The following is a 22,814-nucleotide window of genomic DNA, read 5'->3' on the forward strand; positions in this document are numbered from 1 at the left end:
CTACTACTTCAACTACCCTGGTACCATCATTCTCCTATCCTATGAGTATCAGTACCAAACTAATACTCGTAGTCACCATCCCTGGATTCTAGTAAATAACACATATACCCTAACTAACTTGGTCTGGTGGAGTCCCCTAACCATCGCCAAGTTTCAAACTCAAGCTGCACGCGATAGTTACTCGATATCTATCTCGTGTCGAGGAGTCTACCAGCTACCAGCTACCAGTCAAGGATTACATAGCACAGATACAAATGATCGACCTCTAATTACTCAGTGAATATGGGGAATCAATGGGGAAATCCCCCATCCAACTAAGACACGCGGAGACGGGTGAAACAGTCTCGACCCGCCGGTGGACGCCTGCTGCGTGAGGTGTCTATTATCATGTATCTAGTAGACAAAAAAAATTAGTAGACGGGGATTGGATCCGAATAGTTGTATACTAGCTGCAGGTACAATGTACAATGCAGTAACACAGTGGTTTTGCCAAGCCGTGAAACACTGAGATCCCCGGTGAAAATTTCTTCACGTTTTACTGTCTGCCTGCATCGTCTCCACGGGCCATCGAGATTGCTCCACAGCGCAACGGGTATCATCGTTCTATCCACCTGGAAACACAATTGTCTACCCACGCGCAGATGAATGGCTGAAGTGAGAAAAAAGGATGGTTAAGAGGCTGATTGATAAAAAAAGACTAGTCGGAGAACTATTTTAGAGGCGAAAAAAGGAAAAGGGGTAATGGAAGGGAATGGCATTGCGGCTTAGATCTATAGCAGCTTTAGGAGGAAGACATCATTAGTAACAGGTAGTAACCACCTCATAAAACTACTGCTGTGGTCGAGTACAAGAGAAGCAGTTGGTGTGATAGAATGTATAATTCAATAATCGTAACTATTAACATGATTCCCAAACATAAGAAAAGTTTCAAGGAAACAACCCCACCAGATCGTATATGTCCATATCATAAGAGCGCCGATAGACAGAGAGGCAACATAGGGAAGAGATCGAACAAGAAGAGAAAAACAAGAAAAGATAACAAGCCCACCCATTTTGGAGATGACAGAAGGAAAACAAGAAACCGAACAAACGAAACAAAAGAAGAAAAAATCCCGAACAGAAGAAGCTAAAAACGAAATGAGATGACAGACGACTTGAAAGAGGACCAAAGCATCGCGTCTCCCACGGGTCAAGTCCAAATAATGTTACAATGCAGACGCTAAGGGGCAACGCAGCCGGGGAAGACGGAGGATTCGCGAGCACGCTATTCGTCAGGAAGACGCAGGGGTAAGAGAGCAAAAAGTATATCGACACGGCCGTCTGCAAGGGATGGTCGCCCTGGTGCGGGGAAAACGAGAGCGAGAGAAAGGAAGGGATGGGAAGGGATGAGTGGGAAGTGGAGAAGAAGATGAAGCAGAAGAGGCTATGAGGGTCGTGAAGGCGTCAGAGTTTCAATGGTCGGCGTGCATCATTTGCTGCGGAGCTACTGGTAGCTCATGGCGACGCAAGCAAGGACTGACGACGCGAGGCAGGGAAGGCGAACGATGATGATTGCGAGGGGAAGAAAGCAGGAGACGATGGCCCAGTCGTTGGTGGTGTCGAGTTGAGGTATGAGCTGCTGAAGGTCTGCGAGGTGGCGCTAGGGAGACCGTCGTGATGACCGAAGTGGCTTTGGGCTGGGGTGTGTACAGCCTCGGGGACATTTGCGGCGGCGATCTCATCACAGAAGACTCGCAGTCCGGGGAGGGCCTTCTTCTGGCGCTTGTGCTCGGGGACGTCGACGAGGGACGTGGGAGATGTGTTTTCGGCCTTGGGAGAGCGGAACATCTGCTCGTAGGACTTGAGTTGGAACTCGAGGGCTCGGTTACGGTCTGCGAGAAGCTCGTTCTCGGCCTTAGCAGCGCGTAGCTGTTGTTGTGTCGTTTGGTTCTGTTGTTGGAGGTTGGAAACCAGTTGCTGCAGTTGCATGCAACGGACCTGGGGCTGCAGTTTCTCCGAAAGTTGGGGGGGAGACTTGCTCTTGGCGGATGAGGTGCACGATGATAGCCAGCATGAAATCAATCAGGTAGACAGCACCCTGTACAATGTGTTCCTTGGACTGGGGCAGGCTCTTCGAAGGGTTCCAACCCGCACGCTCCAGGAAGAAGTCGTGGATGCGGCTATCAAGCTCGCGGTGCAGTTGGCTCAGGTTCTTGCGGCGGTTACCTTCAGCGATGCGGTGCTTTTCACGCTGGTCTTCGGGGTCGGGGGAGATAGTGCTACCCTTGCGCTTCCGGCCACAGAGCTGCTGCAGGGGTGCCTTGCGGTTGTTGTTCTGAGGGGCAATCAAAGTCATGATCTCGTTTTCAGAGAGATCATTGGGCCATTCGGTGGATACACCCTTTTGGGCCGCGAAGGACTCTTGCCAGGAGCTCTCGGCAGAGTTGGCTGGGGAGGGAGGAGCTGCAATTTGCTCGCCATTAGACCATGAGGACTTGAATTGAAAGGATTCCTGGGCACCGGGGGTGCTGGGAGCAAATGCTTCCTTGGCCTGGAAGGGGTTGAAAGGCCCACGAGGCAATGGCTCCATGCGAGGCAGAGGAGGCAGGCGGCGGTCCTCGCCGAGGGCGGGGTTGGACATGGTAGAGTTGGTAGATTTCAAAGAACTAGTTCCAAGTTAGGGGCGAAGTGAACCAGCGTGGTATAGATATAGTGATACTCACGGAAGAGAGCAGCGGCGGTGAATTTCATCAGTCATGGAACCCATTTCTTCATACATCATGGGAAGTCGTCAAGATGAAAGGCGTGATATGTTGATATGTTGATATGTGCAAGGAAGCGAGGGAGTCGAGTCAAAAGCCAGCGAAATCTATATACGAGAACCAAAAACAACCGATTGAAGGGATTCCCTGACGTATTCACACACGCGGTCGATTATCAACAGAGAGGCCGACGTAAAACACGATGACAATGAATATGCACAAGATAAAACGTGTGAACAAGGGTGTTATTGACAGAAAAGGCGAAGGGATTCGGAATCCACGAGGCGAAAGCAATGAGTGAGACAATGAACCCAGGGATACGGGGCTGGGGATGATGTTTATATGTTGATGATGGAGAGGGGCGAGTACTTTTGGCCAGTGCATCTATCAAACAGCAAGTGCTCGGATCTCTTCCCTGCTCCGGACCCAGGAGAGGGGAACGATGAACGACCAGGGCCGATCATGGTAGAAGCGGATGACATACAGAGTGACCACGGCCAGAACGCAGGACGGGGAAGCGAGTCTGGTCTCCCGGGGTTGTGGGCTCACAGATCGCTGTGTGGAGATGGAGATGGGAAATAGAAATTAGATTAATTAGGTTTGAATTCGAGAAGGGTTTTTTCTAAAATCAATTCTTTTTTTTTTTTTAAAAAAAAAAAACAAAAAAAAAGAGATCCAAAAAGGAACTCTGGTATCTGTCACATCTACCACGGACGAACTTCGTCGTCACAAACGAGGCGATCGGCGAATCACGCCGCCACGATCGTGCCCAAGAGGCAGGTTCAAGACGAGGATCCAAGAGAATCCATGGTCCCTGATTTGTCACCAGAGTGCTGGTATTGCCGATCGACACGGGGAACTTTGACATTGTGTGTTAGTGGTACTTAGGGCCAGCGCCGAGTGGCCCTTGCATCAATAGTCGCCAATTAATGGCATCGTCCATTTTCTCCGTGCATAGAGAACGGGTAGAATCCTCCGGGTTCTCCATGTGGATGTGACTGTTTACAATCCTCTACGGGAGGTATCTATTCCTAGAGAATTTTGTATGTACATAGGTATCGAGCGATGGTACCTGCTTCTAGACTGTTGGAAAAAGGAACCACCGAATCAACAATCAAACTGCCCAACGAATTCACGTTGCATGCATATTCCAGATCGGATCTCCCCTTTCTAATGCGCTCTGGATACATCTTGAAACGCTCGCTGCTACATCTCAAGCTCCTTCGCTTACGAAACGCTCGATTTCCTGCATCGATATTCAGGAGAACCTGCCATGGTCGTGCGGAGAGTGTCAAGGGGGAAGGGGCTCCCTGCCTGCGCATCATCCCTCAAGGAGGTCCTTAGATAATTAAAAGGTTCATGGTAAAGCTAATAGAATAAAGCAAGGACCACCAGGAGTGCCATCGTGGGACATGCGAGGAGGTCTTCTCATTCGAGCGGCGGGGAAAAGCTCACTAGATACAACCTAATAAGAGCAATCTCGTACTTCAGCGCTCGCTTATTGTTAGGCGATAATTTGAAATATGACATCGGCCTCGCCGGGGATAATGATCGACCGGGGAAACTATGGCGTATTTATTCAATAATCAATGAGCGTTAGTAGAAAAGGATGTGCCGCCGTCAATTGTTTAATCTCGTTATATCTCCAGGGAGACAGGGCAAGAAGGAAAGAAAAAACAAAAACAAAATGATCGCTCGAGGAAACCCAGCTTGCTGGGATGGCGCGAAACCCAGCGACCAGGATACGTACGTTTTCTGTCAGTCATCGAATCATGACGATCAGTGGTATTTGGAATAAGATCAAACTAGCACACGGACGTTGGCGTGTTAAAGGGTCTGGACGAGTCAAAGCGAGAAACAATAGTCGCAATGCGGTCGAGCCCTATCCGTCATGAGTTGCACGTTCCTCACATCCTCCCTTAAGGCAAGACCCACTATTTCGATAAATTCGACCTTTCGTCAAAGGCACATCCCTGCCATAGCACTGCCATAGGTCCATATATGCTGGCCATCCCGTGCTGCGTCTTCGCTAAACTCTCGCGGTGGGTCATTGCAAGGACCGGGACACTTGGGATCGGAGCTGTCATATTTTGACCGTGTCGTGGACCCAGAGCTCCATTTAGCGGCACACTAGTCCCCACGTTCTCCTGAACTCACAAAAAGAAAGTCATTTTGGACTTTTGATGGAAGGTTGGGGTGAAACAAACATCGAGTCGGACAAGAACGCTCTGCTTTAGGGCTGATGTTTCATTGTTTCTCGTATACCAACTAGGTAGTTTATACATGGGCTTCGTCGAATCTAGGTAGGATTATGACACCCCTCCCCTTTTCTCTTCCTCTCTCACTTTTCCTCCTCTCTTCGCCACCACCATCTCTGTGTTTCATCTAGTGCAAACCCACCTGAGCCAATTTGCAATACCTGCATAAGACCGGTACCTTCGTAAGGGACCTGCGGCTGCGCCTAAGACCAGTTTGCAGCCAGCACGCAGGACTGGCTGCAGGCTCACTCGGGGGAGCAGGCCCAGGTCCGAACCACTATGGAATTGGGAGGAAATGTAAATTTAGAGGGGAAAAAGAAAAGGAAAATCCCAAACTCAGAGGAAGCCTTCCGGGTCTTCCCCGTGCCCGTCTATTCGATGTAAAAGAGAGATCTGCCAGTTCTTGCGTCTCCCTGCTTGCCATTTCCAGTGACGTGCAGTCAATCCCTCCACCAGGATATGCACTCCGGACAATCCGACAGGCAAGTCGCTGGCCAAATGGCTGTGTTTGAGTTTCCAGATCAAAGATCACAGTCCGAACCTGATCTCTGGGTCCGATTTTGAGTTCTTGCCTCTTCCCATGGTTTCCTGTTCCTGCTCCAGCATCGTGAGATCGATCGTGCTGGGGATGAACCTATTCCCCTCTCTATTTTGATAGGATTGTCCGATTAACAGACTCAATTGGCACATCATCGGGCCGTGCGGCTCTAAGTTGCAAGGGCCAGTGCTATTTGGGCTTTGCATTCTCTTTTTCGCCTCCACAGTGTCAATGTCAAGCCCCGGGCCAATGGCTAGCCTCAGCTGGCCTCCTCACGCCAGTTATTCCCAATAGTATCCAGTAGTTGACTCAGCCGCTGCCCCACTGGACCTGTCAAGTCTCAACCTTCGCAAAGCAGAGTGGGGGATATGTAGAGATAGGGGGACTTCCCTACCCGCCCATACAAAGAGGCATAGGTTCACTATGGAGGAACATTGAAAGGAAGAAACATCTTCCCTATCTCAGAGCTATCTCAATAGGAATATCTACTCAGGAGGAAAATATATCTGCAATGCAGCTTCCGATCTCCACCCCGCGATGGGGTCTAGATCTGCCAAGAACAAAGCGTTACAAAAGTACCAGTTCATGCAAATGCAAACTCCATCCAGGTCCTTTCGCACGCAGGCCTCTGAGAAGCAGACTTTGACTACGCAGATACGTATGTAGCTCTCTCCACTACTGTACGCTTCCCCTCCTTCCGATTCCTATTGTAGATTCGTACATTGCCACACTAGAGTACCGGATGCACTCATTACGTGTGGATATTTCGATCGGGATCTTCGGTCGAAGATCCGATCTCTCTCGTTCTGTTTCCTTTTCTATGATCTGGGCCCCGCTTGCCTCTTCTCTGGAACCTGCAACCATGGGTACATACAGTAGAATTATGTGCGTGCTTTTGACCCCGGGAATCCTGTTCCGCATCCACGTACTACATCCGGTGGTAAGCACGAATGTGAACTCGTGCTAGGTCCAATGTAGACGTACCATTCATGATCAGTGATTTTAAAAAGTTGTTCTCATTAGCTTGTAGTAACATGGGAGTACCTCATCCTCAGCTACAATGCCACAACCGCAGCATCAATGAGAGTATAACTTAGCATACTACGGATACTAGCCAACACAATAACAATGATGGGCCCAAATAATTGCTAGCTCGACAAATTATCGATTAGGAAGACCGCAGCAAGGGTAAGGGGAAATGACAATTGCTCATCTATGAATCAATCCCTTGTGGATCGTAGATACTCGTCATGACATACAACGCGGGCCACACACAAACAAAGTACGTTCGTTAGCTCCTAAATCAAAGATAGAGAGGAAAAAAACAAAAACGAGCAATCCCACCAGCACCTGCAAGTGGTCCGGACACGGGAAGGGGATAGAACCCTGAATCAAATCCCCGACTGGTCAACGCCGGGACCGGCAAGTGGTCCCTGGATGCGCTGGCCATCAGCACCAGGGGACGGGGAATGGTGAAAAGCTGCAAGGACTACAGGTACCATACAGCTCTAGCGACGTCCGGGCGCATATGAGAGGCGAGAAGGTACTATTCTGGTCCACGTCTGCTTCGGAACTCAAATTCGCCGCATCTGACACATCTAGCTCTTATACTTCCCCGAGATACTTGCAGTCCCGTGGAGTTCGCCATCGATCGTATAGGTACGGATATATGCACAGACACAGGGGCAACAGATTACGTTCGCATGCTTTGCTTAGATTTCCTATCGTTGCGCGTTCCTACAGGATGCGTAGTGATCGGTGCTCGAGCTCAGGCACCAGAATTCCCCATTACCAGGATCCCAAGTTGCCTTCTATGCAAGGCGAATGTATATCGCAGTGGGTCGAGCTGTGCGTCGGCTTCACTCAGGCACCCTTTGTCAATCCGATCGGAGATCTAAGAAGATGTGTGCAAGAGGAGAGATTTAGGGGAGAAAAAAGTACGCGGAGTACACGGAAACCTGTCTTGCCACCTGTTTGAAGTCGTTCCTTGGTCTCCTCGAGGCTGTAGGTATACTTGCATTTCCACGAGAAGCCAGCCCACCTAGTTGTCCCCTCTCTTTCTCCACGGCTATGCTCCATGATTCATCTGTGCAGTGCCGGACGGGCGTTTCCGAGAATGGAGACGATGTGGACGACTGCAAGACAGATTGCTTCAGATTCCTTTCTCCCATTATTATTGTGGCACCCGCTGCACTGGCCATTATCCACATTCTATCCACCAAGTGCGAGTGCAAATCCCGCAAGAGATGTGTGGGAGCGTCATCACCAAACCCCGACCAAGCTTCCCTATGACCGATGGCACTCGGACAGATACGAGCTCGAGCTTATGATCCGGATCTCTGAGCCAATCGACCCAGCCATGTTACTAGGATCATGATGGCTTCTTAAAGTTCAAACTGATCTCCCCGGTGGCTGACCGGGTCCAAGAAGTCCTCGATTACTTTGCCAAGAAGCTATTCCCACAGGCTCAGCCTCAAATCGTCGGCGAATTTTAGTAAATCATTTCTTCCAAGAGAAAAGATCGCAGGCTAAGTCCCAAAAGCAGAGCACCAGACCGAACTCATCCCGATGGAAAGGATCGCGGCTAAGAAAGTTAGATCCGGCCAGTTCAACACGAAGACCCCACCGTCTGGGAAGGATTTTCTTCTCTTGGATCTGTCACCGCGGCACTTTGTACAAACTTAGTCGTGCAGGCACGGGCCAGCAGGTGGGGAGAACGCAAAAAAGGGTACTCCATAAGGATATGGACCTGCGAACCCGATCCGCCTGCTCCTCGTTTCCCTCCTTTGTTCCTGTTCCTGTTCCTGCTTCGGTTCATGCACGGTATGATCATGGCTTTTGTTATGCACTTTAGCCTGCGCGATCTAGATCGCAATTTCAAGCATCCTGCAAAGCTCTGGCCCGCCTCACTTCCATATGTACGTAGTACTTACGGAGGACAGATTGTGATCTCCTTTCTCACCCCTTCCAGCCACCCACGTCTATTCCATATAAATGGACGATCGCCGCTATTTACCATTTGAACCATTTACCCTAGGGCAGAGCCCGGTCCCCGCCCAGCCCCATCGTTGAGAAAAAAGCAAAATCAATCACCGCGCGTTTATCCAAACCTTGAGCCCCATCTTTCTTTCCCTTCCCCTCTCTCTCCTCTCCTCTCCTCTTCTTCCTTCTCGCTATCCCCATCCTCTCCTCTTGGCGGGATGCCTGAGACGCCTCTCGCCGATCAAATAGCCAAAAGTAAATATTTCAAGGTTAGCAAAAGCTGGAACCCCCGGCGTGCGTTGCTCCCACAGGCTGGAATTTCATTCTGACCCTCCTATCGGAAGAGGACGCGGATACTAATCTCGCACTAAGTGTGCACTAACTCCATGGCCCGCGTAGAGACCCAGCGGGGCGGATTCGACACATCCACAGCGCCCCGACGGGCTGGTTGGTCTCGATCTCGTCCTGCTGCATGACACCAACACTTGAGACGCACATGGACGGAAGCGAAACAAGCGGGGAAGAGAGGGATTCTTTTTCCGTCATGGACAGCTTTTTCTTCTTCTACCACCTAGGTAATATGCATTTTTTTATTGCAGTAAACTATAGTAATTGTTCAATTCTTGTGCTTGTGGGACTAACATCAAAAATGACGGTCGTAGCTATGTACTAGATGACAGTAATCACTGCCCAGGTGGCAGCGTCAATGGAGTTTGAAACCCTCGTGGTATATTGTCACTGTATGTGGTAATATCAAGCCGTGGATTCTACTAGTACTACTCCGGACGAAGTAGTATCCAGCTATCCCAGCCACCTCATACTACTACTAGTGTACCTTAAAATCCAAGATACATTTCCAACATGAACCCACCTATGGCCGGCAGAAATTTCCAGGGTTTTTGATGTTCGCCGGGTCTTCGATTTCGATTCCGATCCGGCTGCTAGTTACTTCAAGTGACTCCGCAATAGCTGCTTAGACTCACGAACTAGAAACGTAGTCACCTTCTCCATGGTTCCAGCTCCACTCCCACCCGTTCCTGTCTTGTCCCAGCCACCCTGGAGATCCATTCCACCCAGTACTATGGAGTACGGAGTATATCGGTCGGAACTTAATCCTCTCATCCGCGGAACGGCTCATCGGCTGCACAGCAGTAAAGTGGATGCTGGTGCATTGGAATCGTTCTCGCACTACTCCGTACCTAGCCACACCAAAGCTGGATCTTGCCAGGAAAGGCAATGGTAGAATTTCCGAGTCCCAAAATGACAGACCAGATCCAATTCCAAGATTCAAATCGAACAGACCGGGTGGGGTAGTCCTCTTGTACTACTCCGTACCTGAGACACTGAGTGGGACTCGGTCAATCGACGATTGTCTTTGGAGCGTGCAGTGGGCAAAGTCGGTACCGGCTGGCCTGGCTGCTGCAGCGCAGCGCATCGCATGGCATCACTTCGCTCCGAAGCGTTGCGCTGTCATTGCCTCCCACTTAAATGAAACCCACATAAAAAGCCCAGGTCGGAGGGGTCGAAAAAAGCAATTTTTCTTGCAACGAAACAAGATTGGTGCGTAGTTTCCCCTCTCTCCTACTTTGCTCTGACGGAGCATTTTCTACTCTGAAACAAAAGTCTCGAAGATTTCTGACTTTGGATCTGCGCTTTGCTATCTCTGGTCTCTCACTTCCGGTCGTGCATGCGGAGATGACCGGGAAACCTGGTTTCTGGGACATACCTCATGATGTTGAGTTTAGATCTGTCATGGGTGGACAAAGTACCGTACGTGAAGTAGTAGTTTCATGGGGAATTCTTTCTCTTTCCTCTTTCTCTCTCAAATCCCAGTCATCAAGAGTACGTCGTTCGTCTTGTCTCTTCTCTTCTCTATATGGAATTCATCTCCCCGAGCTAGCTTGATTCTACTGTCAGAATTGGATTTCTTTTGCACTCTAAATAGTTGTTGCTTCAAGTTTAAGGAAAGATAAAAGAATCTCGATTCCAATAGACTTGCTTTGGTTTAAATAAAAAGGGTCTCGTGATTATACCATATGTGGAACAGAAATAGTAGAAAAACTTGAAGTCCTACGATCTCCTATTTGTCAAATGTCTGGCTTGAAGGTCTCCGACCTCTTAGAATCACAGTATATAACATTCTCATCGATGATCAAGCAATGATACTGTCTAGATTTTAGCATTCCAATAAATTAAAAGAAGTAACAGAAATCCCGAGTCCATATTTTCCGGGGGTTCGCATTTCGGTAAATTACATTTTGCAATAACTGCCACTGACAGCCCTGGAGTATTACTTCAAGCTGGGAGATGAAGTACCTCTTCCATAGTACTAGTATCGCTCGTTTGAAATTACATAGTACTTGACTAAGGTAGTATCCAGTGGGGTTGTTGTGATCGAGAGCATAAAGCCCTTGATCGACCTTGAAATGAATGGATCTGAATATTCATTATTGCATCGCATCATGGGAGTACTAGCCCTTACTATATATATTGAACCCCAATGGAGGTACGATGGATCTTTGCCCTGGTCAACTGCAGTGCGGGATCATTCATTCAATGCCATGCTTGGATCGTTCAAGTTCCAAGGTTGATCCCATTCTTCCGATATATATGTCTCGATACTCGTGACATTGGTAGGCAGATATTCATTTTCTATGGGCTGCTAGTTCAAGTGAGGGGATTGCGACGGGGGTATTATGTAGTACTAGAGAAGTGCCCGTATTTTCATTACTAGTAAATTGGACTAGACTTGATTATCCTCTAGCTTTGATCAGCTGGTGTTCAAGTTGTGCCATCTGTATAGGAACTCGAAGTATTCAAGTACTACCCGTACGAGAGCACGGTAGATAATCACTCCTCATAAGAGGTTGCTCGATTTGAACAGGAGATTTAGCGTTGAGGTGGTTCTTGAATGCCAGTCTACCTGCTTGGGTATACCAGTGGTGTCAAGTTCTGATCTAGTAGTTGGAATAGTAACTCGAAATTCCCGCCTGCTTATCCCGAGCGCCAGGAAGTGATGTGACGGTGATATCTGCAATCCAGGATAGAAGGTACTTGAGGCAGGGCGCTTGCTCAATATGCATTCGACACAATCAACAGGTATATGGAACAACCAGGTGGAATTGAGCGTTATAGAAGGGATATCAGTCGGCGTCAAGGAACCTGCGGGTTGCGAAGAGTTACAGACTCAAACTACAAGAGAATCGCCAAGGAATGAACATGTTACACATTGCAACCGAATACATTAGAGGGGGAAACCGCTCTGGGAAACACATATGGAGATAAGGAACAAGGGGGGGTAATAAAAAAGGGTAAAAACTCCTTTCCGATGGGAGGTAGGTCTCGCTGGGACAGAAAGATCCTGGGCGAATATTCCTCTCAGAAACGAAGACTGGAAATTATTATCATAAGAACAGCAAGTGTGGTAAGACAAAAACAATGAAACTGTTGCTTGGTGGAACTTTGCATCTACAATCTTTGCCAAAAAACAACTTTCACTCAACACCTCCTCTTTCTTTTTCTATCGAAGGAAAACCATGATCAGGGACTCATCGTTTAGACGAGCTGAGCGATGGCGTAGAAGAAGGCGGCAACACCGGCAGCGCCGACGGAGGCACCATTGGCGACAGCAGCACCACTGGAGGTGCTGGAGCTGGAAGAGCCGGAAGAGCTGGAGCTAGTGCCAGACTTGCCGCTGGAGGTGGTGGGGTTGTCCTCCTTGGCGACACACTTGTAGGTACCACGGATGACATCGCCACGCATCTTGTCAAAGGTGTCACAGTTGAACTTGCCGTCGGTGGACTGCAGGTTGAAGCCACCAGCGACCTCCTCGAGGGAACCGAACTCGACACTGGGAATTGTTAGCGTGGGCGGAAAAATGGAAGGGGACTCCGAGAGGGAGCCAAAAGGGAGGGAAGGGGGAACTCACGTGTTGAAGGTACCGCTGAAGTCAATAGCTCCAGTAACCTTCTTGAGCTTGGGGAGGTCAATCTCCTGCAGCTTGTCATTGCGGGAGATCTGGAAACCACCGTTGACCTTGGTCAGAGCAGCCATGCTGATGTTGGAGAGCTTCTTGTTGTTCATAAAGACAAGGTCACCGGTGCTGGTCAAGTTGGGGGCGATGAAAGACTTGAAGTCAGTGCCGTAAAAGCCGAGAGTACCGGAGAGGGTCTTCAGGGAAGGAATGGAGATGCTGCTGATGTTGCGGCAGGTCAGGTTCTTGCCGACGCCGAGGTTGGGCAGCTCAATCTGGAGAGAATCGTAGTTGGCAGCGAAGGTGATATCGCCGGTGGCGTTCTTCAGGTTGTTGACGTTGACGGTCTTCAGGTAGCGGTTGTTCTCGATGTCGAAAGCCTGAACGGTCTCGAGGGTGATACCGTCGAGGGAGCCGAGCTTGGTGTCAAGGATGTGAACATCGCCGGCCTTGGTGATACCGGTGTCGAAGGAGAGGGACTCCAGAGCGGGGAGGACGGAGAACTCCAGGGAGCCGACAGAAGCGAGCTTGGCGAAGTTCAGGTTGGAGAGAGTGGTCAGGCTGACCAGCTTGAAGTTACCGGTGATCTCGGAGATCGAATCGGCAGTCAAGGAGGTCAGCTGGGTGACGTTGTTGACAGTCAGGTCACCCTCAATCTTCTCGATGCTGGCGAGGCTCAGTTCACCGGAGAAGTCGGAGGAGACCGTGATATCACCCTTGACGGTGGTGCAAGAGGCGATTTCCTCGGCATCGCTCTGCGAGGAGATCTTGGTGTCACCGCCTGTGAGAATCAAGTCGAGTCAGTCTCAGTCTCGGTCGCAAAGGGTGGGATGGGTAGAGGGAGGGATCATGGGATACTCACACTTAGCAGCGAAAGCAACCTGAGTGGCGGCCAGAGCAGGCAGCAGATACTTGACGAAAACCATTGTGATGTACTCTGAAAGGAGGTTAGAATTGAGTGGATGGAATAATGGGGGATAATGAAGATGGGAGAATCTGGTGCAGAGAGAGCGAGGGAGAGGGAGAAAGCAGATAGTGGAATTCAGGGGGGGAAGTTGAGATAACTCACGATAATAAACAAGTGAGAACGAGTGGATGGAAAGAAGAAAGTTGCAACTGGAAAGAAGCGGTAGTTGCAGATGACCCAGAGGAAAGAACGAATGGACGGGGATGAGGAGGAGGAAAGAGAAGATTAGAAGAAGAAGTGGAAAGGAGGCGTGGAAGTGGAGTTTGGGTTTGTTGTGTCTCTCTGTTCTCTGCGTATCAGACAGTGTTTACTAGTGAAAAGTGGGAAAGTACCACGGGTTCCACTGGGGAAGGGCCCGTTAAATACACAAATTACAAGGGGCATACCAACACAATACCGCATCCGGTCAATTTTCATTTCACTGCCGTTTTCGTCCAGAAAGTACCCAAATTGCCTATAACAGTTAACTGTAAACAACTATTACGTTTTACATATGTGGTAGAATTAGTATATTCTGAGTGATAATCAGTATGCATTGAGATGGTATTTGCCACTGGAGTGTACAGAGTAGAGTACAGAGGAGATACTCTGTACTCTGCATACTCCTGTGGACGTGCATAGAGCTGTGCAACCCACCCACTAGCGAGACTCCATTTTATTATCTGCGATGGATATATTATTGCCGATTGCTATTTCCTGCTGCTTGCTACATGCAATCAATTCTGTACATACGGAGTACTGCATCCATCAATGGCAGAGTATCTATCATACAAGTAGTAGAATACTACTCGTAGTTTGCACATACTCTAGTATACACTGTTCTGTATGTACATTTACGCTGTCGTCATCCATGTCCTTAATCTCATCAATAGGTACGGAGTACTCTGGACTCTGAACTCATACTAGTAATCCTACTAGTGCCCCTGATCAGCATCAATTCCACCAGACAAACTTTCTCTTCTGCAGCGATCAGGAACCACCCTGTCAGCCACTGCCCCTTTAAACTAAGCTCTACGGATACCAAGCATGACCTAAGGATGGAGCAACAGAGGCACTATACTCGTGACTCTCTTGGTACTTCTCGACTCCGTACGGAGTATACTGGACCAATCTGTGTCCCGAGTACAATGCAGGAATTCAAGCCTTAACCGGACCCGCCGCCCCTTTGCCGCTATCGTCCACCGGCATGCGCGTCTCTGATTGGCACGCAGGTATGGTCTCGCCCTGGATTAGTCCAATCCAATCCTGCTTCCACGATCATACAGCCTCAGGATAGCATACTGTACACAAAGTATCGTACAGACAATACCCAGCTGTCTATCTGTATGTACGGGATATCTTGCCAGTGCCTGATACTGAACACGATCGCCCTCGCCCCTCGCGCTGGCCCTAAAAACAATTCCCATCCATCCCCTGAGCAACACATGCGAAACCAGTACGGAGTAATTTATTGCATACTGTACATACTGTATGTACGGAGCACGGAGCTAGGAGCACGAAGCTAAGCAACTAATAATAATGATACACTACGTACTCGGGGCCATCGCCGGCACAAAAAATAGCCCTCCAGTGGCAAAATGCGATCGCTGCCCCTGCCCGAGCCTTTGACCACCTGGGCAAGCTCTGCGGGCCTGTCAGGGGCTATTTAATATATGGCGTGGATATTCTAATTTCGATCGGCCAGGCACAGCATGCTTACTGGGTACTTGTGACTATTTATACTCGGATCAAGTGCGGTATTGGAGGAGTACGGAGTACCTATGAATATACAGAGTACAGAGAATCTTTTAAACTACGAGTAGGTATCCGTACCCGGTCATTCCATTCAATTGATCCGCCGAGCTATCGGCTGTCACTTGAAAGGAGAGCGGCCGATCGACGAGAGCTTCATGGATCGGCGTGCCACCCTCCGTATGCAGTTGTTCTGCTCTCTTGCTCGACCCATCTGAAGGATCTGAAGGAAGGTTTCCCGGTCGGCTTGTTGATGATCGACTCTACGAGTACGGAGTAGTCGAGATCGCCTTGCTTGGCTTTGCCTTGCCTTGCTGCTCTACTCTGCTCTGGTTGTCTTTCCTGCTCTGATCTGATCTGATCTGCTCTACATCATCCCATCCCAGACTAAACACCAGCTAACTGCACAGCCTGCCCATGGTCACATCGCGCAATTTCAATTTTACTGTTTGGAAGTGGTATTACGACTGTTTCAGATCGAAGACCAAACTTGCTTGGGCCTCGGGGTTACTCACTCCACTCGGCTCCACAGACCCGACCCATCGACCCATCGACCCATCGCTTAGATACAGGATAACCTGCAGAGAAGATGAAAATTTCCCAGTCGGAGCCACGAAGTACATACTGCTCGCACTTGACCTTGATTTTTGGCATTGTCGGGCAAAAATTTGGCCCCGATCGCAAATTTTAGTAACTACAGTATGCAGTACTTATGCAAATACTCCGTACGTATAATTGTCTTGGATTTTTACCTAGTGTATACCTAGGTACTCCGTACAAGTAGCATTTTCCTTGTTTTGTGGCTGTGGCTGTGGTAACCACGGAGTGAACCGCGCGGCCAGATAAAACTTTTGCATATGACATGGCAATTAACTACGAGTACTCCGTATCAGAGCACTTGATATCCATCTACATACGAGTACCCCGTACATAACGTAGAGGCACTGGCATATTCCGTATGGTCCTTAATACTTAATACTTAATACTTATCCTGAGCCCCAAGCTTCGACTGTAACTCGGTTCTCCAGTACATACATACAAACATGAACAACTGACTCACATTCCTGGAGGGCGCGTTTCTCGGCTCTTCTGGAATGCGTGGGAACGTGGGTATGGGGCGAATCAAGGAGTTTACCCATCGCGAACGGTAAATAGGGGGAGGCTGGCAACATTCTCCAGACCACAAGACCTTTCTATCGTACGCAAAACGGAGTTGCTCATACGGAGTCTATGCATACATACTCAAGTCAGTTCACCACTAACTGTCATAGACTTCGGGGAGTATGGGGGAAGGGAGGGGCGCGGGTTGGAAGATGCGCCGTTTCGGGCTAGATAGTCGGCGCGAAGCTTTTCTTTTGTCTTTTTTGGCGTCGTCGGTTTTTTTCAAGTTGATGTTCTGGTTCTTTCAAAGATGTCTGCTGAATCTGCATGTCCGTACTCCGTACGGAGTATGGATACCCGAGATACATACTGGACATAGTTTCGAACTAAAAGGCGCATATCCAAGGGCCGACTGGTTAATCTTGATCTTGACAGGATAGTGGCGGGAATGGCTGTTTTGACTGGTCGGACCAAATTGCACGACGTGGTCGATCAGTGTCGGACCCCACCGTCTGCGATTTATTTATTTATTCTGTCTTTTTTTTGGGCTCCTGCTCACTTAACCTGGAGAATCCTGAGCAAGCTAGCCGGCTGGTCTAGACGGGCTGACGCAAGCCTCCCAGGTCGGGGGCCAACATTGGCGTATCGAAATTCGCGCTAGTCGTTGAAGTGTCGTGGCCAATTGGTCTTACCATATGCCCAGGTCGGTGTTGTGCCCCAATCTTGACTTATCGCGTGGTGAATCTTGAAATAGAACCCGCAGTGAGCGAAACCTTGGAAGTGCGAATTGAATTGTGCCTGTTAGAAACCTGAAATAGAACGCCATGTTCGGGTGATCCGTGGATCTCCTTGGATCGCGACCGTTTACGACGTTGAACCTTGGAACTGGGCGCTGGCGGAGTAGATTCGGCCCAATTGAACGGCTTTACACATACAACTGTATTGGTCTATCCATGGGTTATTGATACAGTCGAACCCTTGGGCCAATTGATTTTCGTTTCTCGCTTGTTGCGAACGAACACATAGAGCGGCATGTTGGTCTGGTCGGTAAGCCTTCCGGTCTAAGGTAAGCTGGAAAGAAGAAATTGTACTGAACTGGCTTGGCTCACGCTTGGCTTGGATTTGTGGCGTTTTTCATTGGTCGGATATAGTTTGCAGAGAACAAGCCAATTGTCGTGGGTCCCTTCGAGTGGAAATGGGGGTAGAAATGGAATATAGAAGGCTTTTTTAGGTTGTAAATAGCCGGTTGAGCTGATTGGATTTGAAGCTCCGGCTGATTAAATTGAACTATTTAATTGAAATTCATTCCTATATTTCGCATGATCTGGTAGTAAACCTTGGAAGTACCTACTAGTAGTCACAAGCTGGTCACTGGGCAATTTTCCATGCGACTATCTACTAGTACTAGTAACGCTTCGCTATCTGGGCAGATTGGACATCAATTCAAGGCTTCATTTAAAGACAATTATCAATTGATAACTACTAGTAAGTACTGTATTACCAGGGTAATAAAATGCCCAAAAGATTTTGGTTTGCTATTGTAACATTGAAGTCTGATCACGATTACATATATTCCTCGGCCGTTCTTCTACCGCAAAACACAGGAGATTCCAACGTTGTCCAGGTGAAAAGCAAAGTACTAGTAGGTAGTTGTAAGTGACCTTGGCTGACCACACATTTTCACGTAAGCAAGACATCTCAGACATAAAGCACCCGTTCATATTACAATATGATTTGAACCGTGCGAGTACCAGCGCTGGGGTTCACCGCGATACGAAGCTTGGCATGCGTCAGCCGGAATCCGGGGACTCGGAGACTCAACCTCCCCTCAACCTCCACCCTCAACTTCGACTCCTCCGCATCAGCTATATTACCCCAGTATACTAGGAACACCCGCAGGAACTTGAAATCAGCATGTCGCTCCGACGATCTGCCCGACTGGGCGCTATTCCATCACTTACAGCTCCGATGTCAAGCTCAGCACCAGCACCAGCACCGGCACTCAAAGTGACAAGAGTACAGCACAACAACAGTATCACCAAGCCACGCAAACCCACAATTAAAAAGGCAACCACAAAAGCACCAAAGAGCAAACACACAACACCTCCACCTCCCACAACAAACTCATCATACTGGGACCCAACACCCACCACCACCGCCAGACCCTCCACACCACCTCCATTAAACCGCCCGGTCGACCCGCACCGAACAAACGCAACCCTCCTTACCCCCCACGGCTCCTCAATAAACGCCTACCCAACAACCCTCGCCGAAGCCTCGCCCTCGAAAACCGGCCTGCCCCGCCCAACCGCAACAACAGGAACCCTCCCAGACCAAGGCCTCGCCCACCTCATCGCAACAGACCCGCGCCTAAAACCCGTCATCGAAGCACACCCATGCCCGCTCTTCTCCCCCGCCGGCCTGGCAGAACAAATAGACCCCTTCAATAGTCTTACCAGCAGCATCATCGGTCAACAAGTCTCCGGCGCAGCGGCCAAGTCCATTCGGAATAAATTCGTGGCATTGTTTAACCTGCCGGGAACCGCTGCTGCTGCGAGCGCAGGGGCGGGTGCGGATGCAGGCGTAGCAGAAGGAGGACTTGCACATTCACGATTTCCTACACCTGATATCGTCGCGCGGTGTGACCTCCCAACCTTACGGACAGCGGGACTAAGTCAGCGCAAAGCAGAGTATATACAGGGATTGGCGGAGAAGTTTGCGAGCGGGGAGCTTAGTGCGAGGGTTTTGGCGACGGCGTCAGATGAGGAGCTTGTTGAGAGGCTGACGGCTGTTCGAGGGTTGGGGAAGTGGTCTGTTGAGATGTTTGCTTGTTTTGCGTTGAAAAGGATTGATGTTTTTTCGACTGGGGATTTGGGAGTCCAGTGAGTTTGACCCTGATGGTTGTGGGTGGATGATTGTGTTTGCTGATGCGATGCGATGCGATTTAGACGAGGATGTGCTGCTTTTGTTGGGAGGGATGTTGGTAAGTTGAAGGGTAAGGGTGGTGGTAAGTTTAAGTATATGTCGGAGAAAGATATGCTAGAGTTGGCTGCCAAGTTTGCGCCGTACAGGTAGGATTGACACCGTCCGGGATGGACTTGATCTTTGGGTTGTGTGTTGCTGACTGCATACTGTCGATAGGAGTCTTTTCATGTGGTATATGTGGCGGATTGAAAATGTTGATGTTGCTGTTCTTACTGGTTGAATTGTCGCAGCCCGGGACGCTTGAGATATCGTGCGTGTTGGATGCTCGGTTAGTAGCTGTGATTATATACCGACTTAGAAAGAAAGTAATGATTCGGACGAACAATGAACTGTGAATGCAGGTGGACGGTGTGTTTGTGGATAGGTAGATATATAACCTGTTGACCCTTTTTAGAGGGGGTGGGTTGATCTCAGGCCGAGGCAGTCTTCGAGTCACCGGGGGCTGCCAGCTGATGACAGTTGCGCGCGTAAGAAGACTCATTATTTTAATATTAGGGAAATATCATTCAACATGGACGGTTAGGACATGGTGTGTAAACGGAACGAAGAAAATCGATTTGTACAATATCAGTACACAAGTGGATTAAGACAGCTGGTCCATATCCTCGCCTAAAAATAAATCCATCTATGTCATGCAACAACCCATCACGCTCGCACCCTATCGGCTTTTCATATCAATCGCAACGGAAGAAGATCCACCCAGGGAAGTCTACTTGCGGACGGTGAGGGTCTCCAGCTCGGCGCGCTCCTTGGCCTCCTGCTCGACCGCACGGATGATAGGGCTGAGGTACTCGACGTCCTAGTTGAGAGAGTGGATTAGTATAAAGTTGATGGAGGCATGTGGGTGGGTGTTGAGGTTGAAGGTTCATAAGTGACAAATCCTCGCAACTGGATTGGCCAATACGGGGATATGCGGGGAGAGCGAATTTTGGGTGAAAGCGACATCGCGAAAACTCACCTCCTCGGGCTTGATCTGCTCGTTGGCGGGAAGGAGAGTGTGGGAGATAGAGCACTGCAATTGAGGGTGTTATGTTAGACAATTTCTCGACCGGAGGGTGTTTCTCGGGGAAGGGGGTTTCGGGCGAACCTGGAAAGCGCGGCGGATACGGAAGACACGGTCGTAGGCCTCCTTGGCGGGAAGACGCTTGATGGCCTTCTGGACGTTCTCGCTCTCCTCGGGGATCAGGTCGTCGAACCTAGATAGTTCGCGGTTAGCCTCTGGTGTGGAAGGGGAACATGTTCACTGTCGCGGGTATCGGAACGACGGGTCGGGTTCATGCGGATGCGAATGCGAATTGCGACCACATTGGCCATGACGAAAGATGAGGATTGTCTCTATGGTCGCACGCATGATCGAAACCCAGCTGGTCGAGTCGAATATCCGCGGTGGACAGGAATTGACGGAGGGGGACGATAATTACTTCAGTCCGAGCTTCCTGTAGCCGGCGGCATCGGTGTACCAGTTGGCCAGGGGAGTCATCCAGCGCTTGAGCCAGGGGCGCTTGACAATGTAGTTGGCAATCGAAGGAGCAGACATGGTGGAGGGTATCGAGTTGGATTGGAGGAAGGGGAAAAGACCGGCTTGAATAGAACACGAGATGACCCGACGTTGCGAGTGTGCAAAACGGAGCTTGCGGCACTAGTCCGCATTGGGTAATAGTCTTGGCAGGTCAGAGTCCCCCAGGCACATGACCGCTCACGTGATAACCCGAAACTTGCCTGACTTGCCTGAGGCCCGCGGGGAGTTCTGCGAATGCCTCGCACCACCTCCACCTTTCCCCAGTTCCAGAATCCGCTCTCAACTACCTCCTTTACCTTCTTTTGCTCAGATCATGGGGTCTAATATCTCCTGAAGTGCTTTTGAATCCCTATTGCGGCGAGCTTGCTTTGCTAGGGTCCTCCCCCACCCACTTCCCCCCCCCCAAAGTCCGTGCTGCATAGGGTACATCGCATCACCATTCTCGCTCGGTAATCATCGGACAATACCCTCTTCGCTCGAGCCCCCCGTTTCCTCCCCGCACGTCTTGCCAACATATCGGTCTCAACAGCAAGCGGTTTCTTGCTTCCATCTACCCTCTGATCGTCCCAAGTCGCGCCTTTTCGGTTTCGGAGTAACGATATGCTTGGGTCCGGGAACCCTCGGTGATCAAGACGGACAAGCGTGAGCGCCTGCCAACTCCACAACAATGCGCTCCGACGGTAGAGGCAACACTGAAGCTGCCAACAGCTCTCTCGACCCGCTACAGAGCTCCAATATACCAAATGTCACCTCGCCCACCCCCGCCGTGCCCGTCGCATCGACGTCAAGCTCCGACTTCACCACCCGCTTAGAGATTTTCTCAACCAAGATTCCCAACTTCTGGATTGCACCCTTCTGCGGAGCTAGTGCAGGCGTGGCTTCTGGGATCGTGACCTGCCCTCTCGATGTGATCAAAACGAAGCTGCAAGCCCAAGGTGGCTTTGCCCGGCGGGGAGGACAGTCACTCGAGACCAAGACCCTCTACCGGGGGATGCTAGGCACTGGAAAAGTGATATTCAGGGAGGACGGTCTACGCGGCCTATACCAAGGACTTGGCCCAATGCTGCTAGGTTATCTGCCCACATGGGCCGTCTACCTGGCTGTGTACGACCGATCCCGCGAGTACTTCTTCGAGCAAACAGGTTGGTTCCCATATTGACTCCTCTGCGCATCACATCGCAGCCTGCTAACCCGACCTTAGATAGCTGGTGGCTTTCCCGTGGATATGCATCTATTACTGCAGGTGCATGCTCTACTGTTGTGACGAACCCCATCTGGGTCATCAAAACTAGGCTTATGTCACAGAGCCTCAAACAAAATAACGAGGGAGTGCGAGCTCCATGGCAATACTCAGGTACATGGGATGCCGCTCGCAAGATGTACAAAATAGAGGGTCTTCGCTCTTTCTACTCCGGTCTCACGCCCGCCCTCCTGGGTCTGACTCATGTCGCCATACAATTCCCTCTTTACGAGTACCTGAAAATGGCTCTCACAGGATATGGAATTGGAGAGCATCCTGACACTGGAAGGTCCCACTGGATTGGCATTTCCGTCGCCACATTCTTGAGCAAGATCTGTGCCAGCACAGTTACCTACCCCCACGAGGTTCTGCGAACCCGCCTGCAGACACAACAGCGTACAGCACCGGCACCATCGCACGAAGAAATCTCCTTCCGCGGAGGACTACACCATCCCCATGACCGCGGCCGGCCACCAAGCGTTTCATCATCCGACGGCATGCCCAACCGCCCTCGCTATGACGGAATGCTGCGCACATGTCAAACGATCCTCAGAGAAGAGGGCTGGCGCGCGTTCTACTCCGGGATTGGCACTAATTTGTTCCGGGCCGTCCCGGCAGCCATGACGACCATGCTTACCTATGAGTACCTGCGAAAGTTGATCCACAACTTCCAGCTCGAAGGTGAAATGAAGCTGCGCATGGCCGAGGATCAAAACGGCATGATATGACGACCAGCCGACACGAATTAGAAAGATCCCTCTCCTCCAACCTCCGCCCAC

The 22,814-nt window shown here is 50.0% G+C and overlaps 6 protein-coding genes across 6 annotated transcripts; 3 read left to right on the plus strand and 3 right to left on the minus strand.

Moving 5' to 3' along the window:
* Nucleotides 1-1,494: 1,494 nt before the first annotated feature.
* On the minus strand, nt 1,495-2,758 carry N7481_001178 (putative HLH DNA binding domain protein; the record flags this gene model as incomplete). The annotated part of the gene is made up of 3 exons (XM_057260397.1): nt 1,495-1,956; nt 2,015-2,645; nt 2,703-2,758. 3 exons carry the CDS (start codon nt 2,756-2,758, stop codon nt 1,495-1,497), a joined length of 1,149 nt encoding a protein of 382 aa, XP_057128229.1.
* Nucleotides 2,759-4,428: 1,670 nt separating this feature from the next.
* On the plus strand, nt 4,429-4,636 carry N7481_001179 (uncharacterized protein; the record flags this gene model as incomplete). Its single annotated transcript, XM_057260398.1, is given in 2 exon segments — nt 4,429-4,487; nt 4,504-4,636. The coding sequence occupies 2 exon segments, from the start codon at nt 4,429-4,431 to the stop codon at nt 4,634-4,636; spliced, it is 192 nt and encodes a 63-aa protein (XP_057128230.1).
* A 7,438-nt stretch (nt 4,637-12,074) lies between these two features.
* Nucleotides 12,075-13,418, minus strand: ecm33 (GPI-anchored protein Ecm33; the record flags this gene model as incomplete). Its single annotated transcript, XM_057260399.1, has 3 exons — nt 12,075-12,369; nt 12,448-13,273; nt 13,355-13,418. 3 exons carry the CDS (start codon nt 13,416-13,418, stop codon nt 12,075-12,077), a joined length of 1,185 nt encoding a protein of 394 aa, XP_057128231.1.
* Nucleotides 13,419-18,205: 4,787 nt separating this feature from the next.
* On the plus strand, nt 18,206-19,496 carry alkA (DNA-3-methyladenine glycosylase II; the record flags this gene model as incomplete). The annotated part of the gene is made up of 3 exons (XM_057260400.1): nt 18,206-19,173; nt 19,240-19,362; nt 19,433-19,496. The coding sequence occupies 3 exons, from the start codon at nt 18,206-18,208 to the stop codon at nt 19,494-19,496; spliced, it is 1,155 nt and encodes a 384-aa protein (XP_057128232.1).
* Nucleotides 19,497-19,985: 489 nt separating this feature from the next.
* Nucleotides 19,986-20,813, minus strand: N7481_001182 (ubiquinol--cytochrome-c reductase subunit 7; the record flags this gene model as incomplete). The annotated part of the gene is made up of 4 exons (XM_057260401.1): nt 19,986-20,075; nt 20,235-20,288; nt 20,364-20,472; nt 20,698-20,813. 4 exons carry the CDS (start codon nt 20,811-20,813, stop codon nt 19,986-19,988), a joined length of 369 nt encoding a protein of 122 aa, XP_057128233.1.
* A 649-nt stretch (nt 20,814-21,462) lies between these two features.
* N7481_001183 (uncharacterized protein) lies at nt 21,463-22,763 on the plus strand (the record flags this gene model as incomplete). The annotated part of the gene is made up of 2 exons (XM_057260402.1): nt 21,463-21,937; nt 21,997-22,763. 2 exons carry the CDS (start codon nt 21,463-21,465, stop codon nt 22,761-22,763), a joined length of 1,242 nt encoding a protein of 413 aa, XP_057128234.1.
* Nucleotides 22,764-22,814: the final 51 nt, after the last annotated feature.

The sequence above is a fragment of the Penicillium waksmanii genome, assembly GCF_028829765.1.
Source record: "Penicillium waksmanii strain IBT 27052 chromosome Unknown utg000001l:1.0-4852451.0:1.0-4856178.0, whole genome shotgun sequence".
NCBI lineage: Eukaryota > Fungi > Ascomycota > Eurotiomycetes > Eurotiales > Aspergillaceae > Penicillium > Penicillium waksmanii.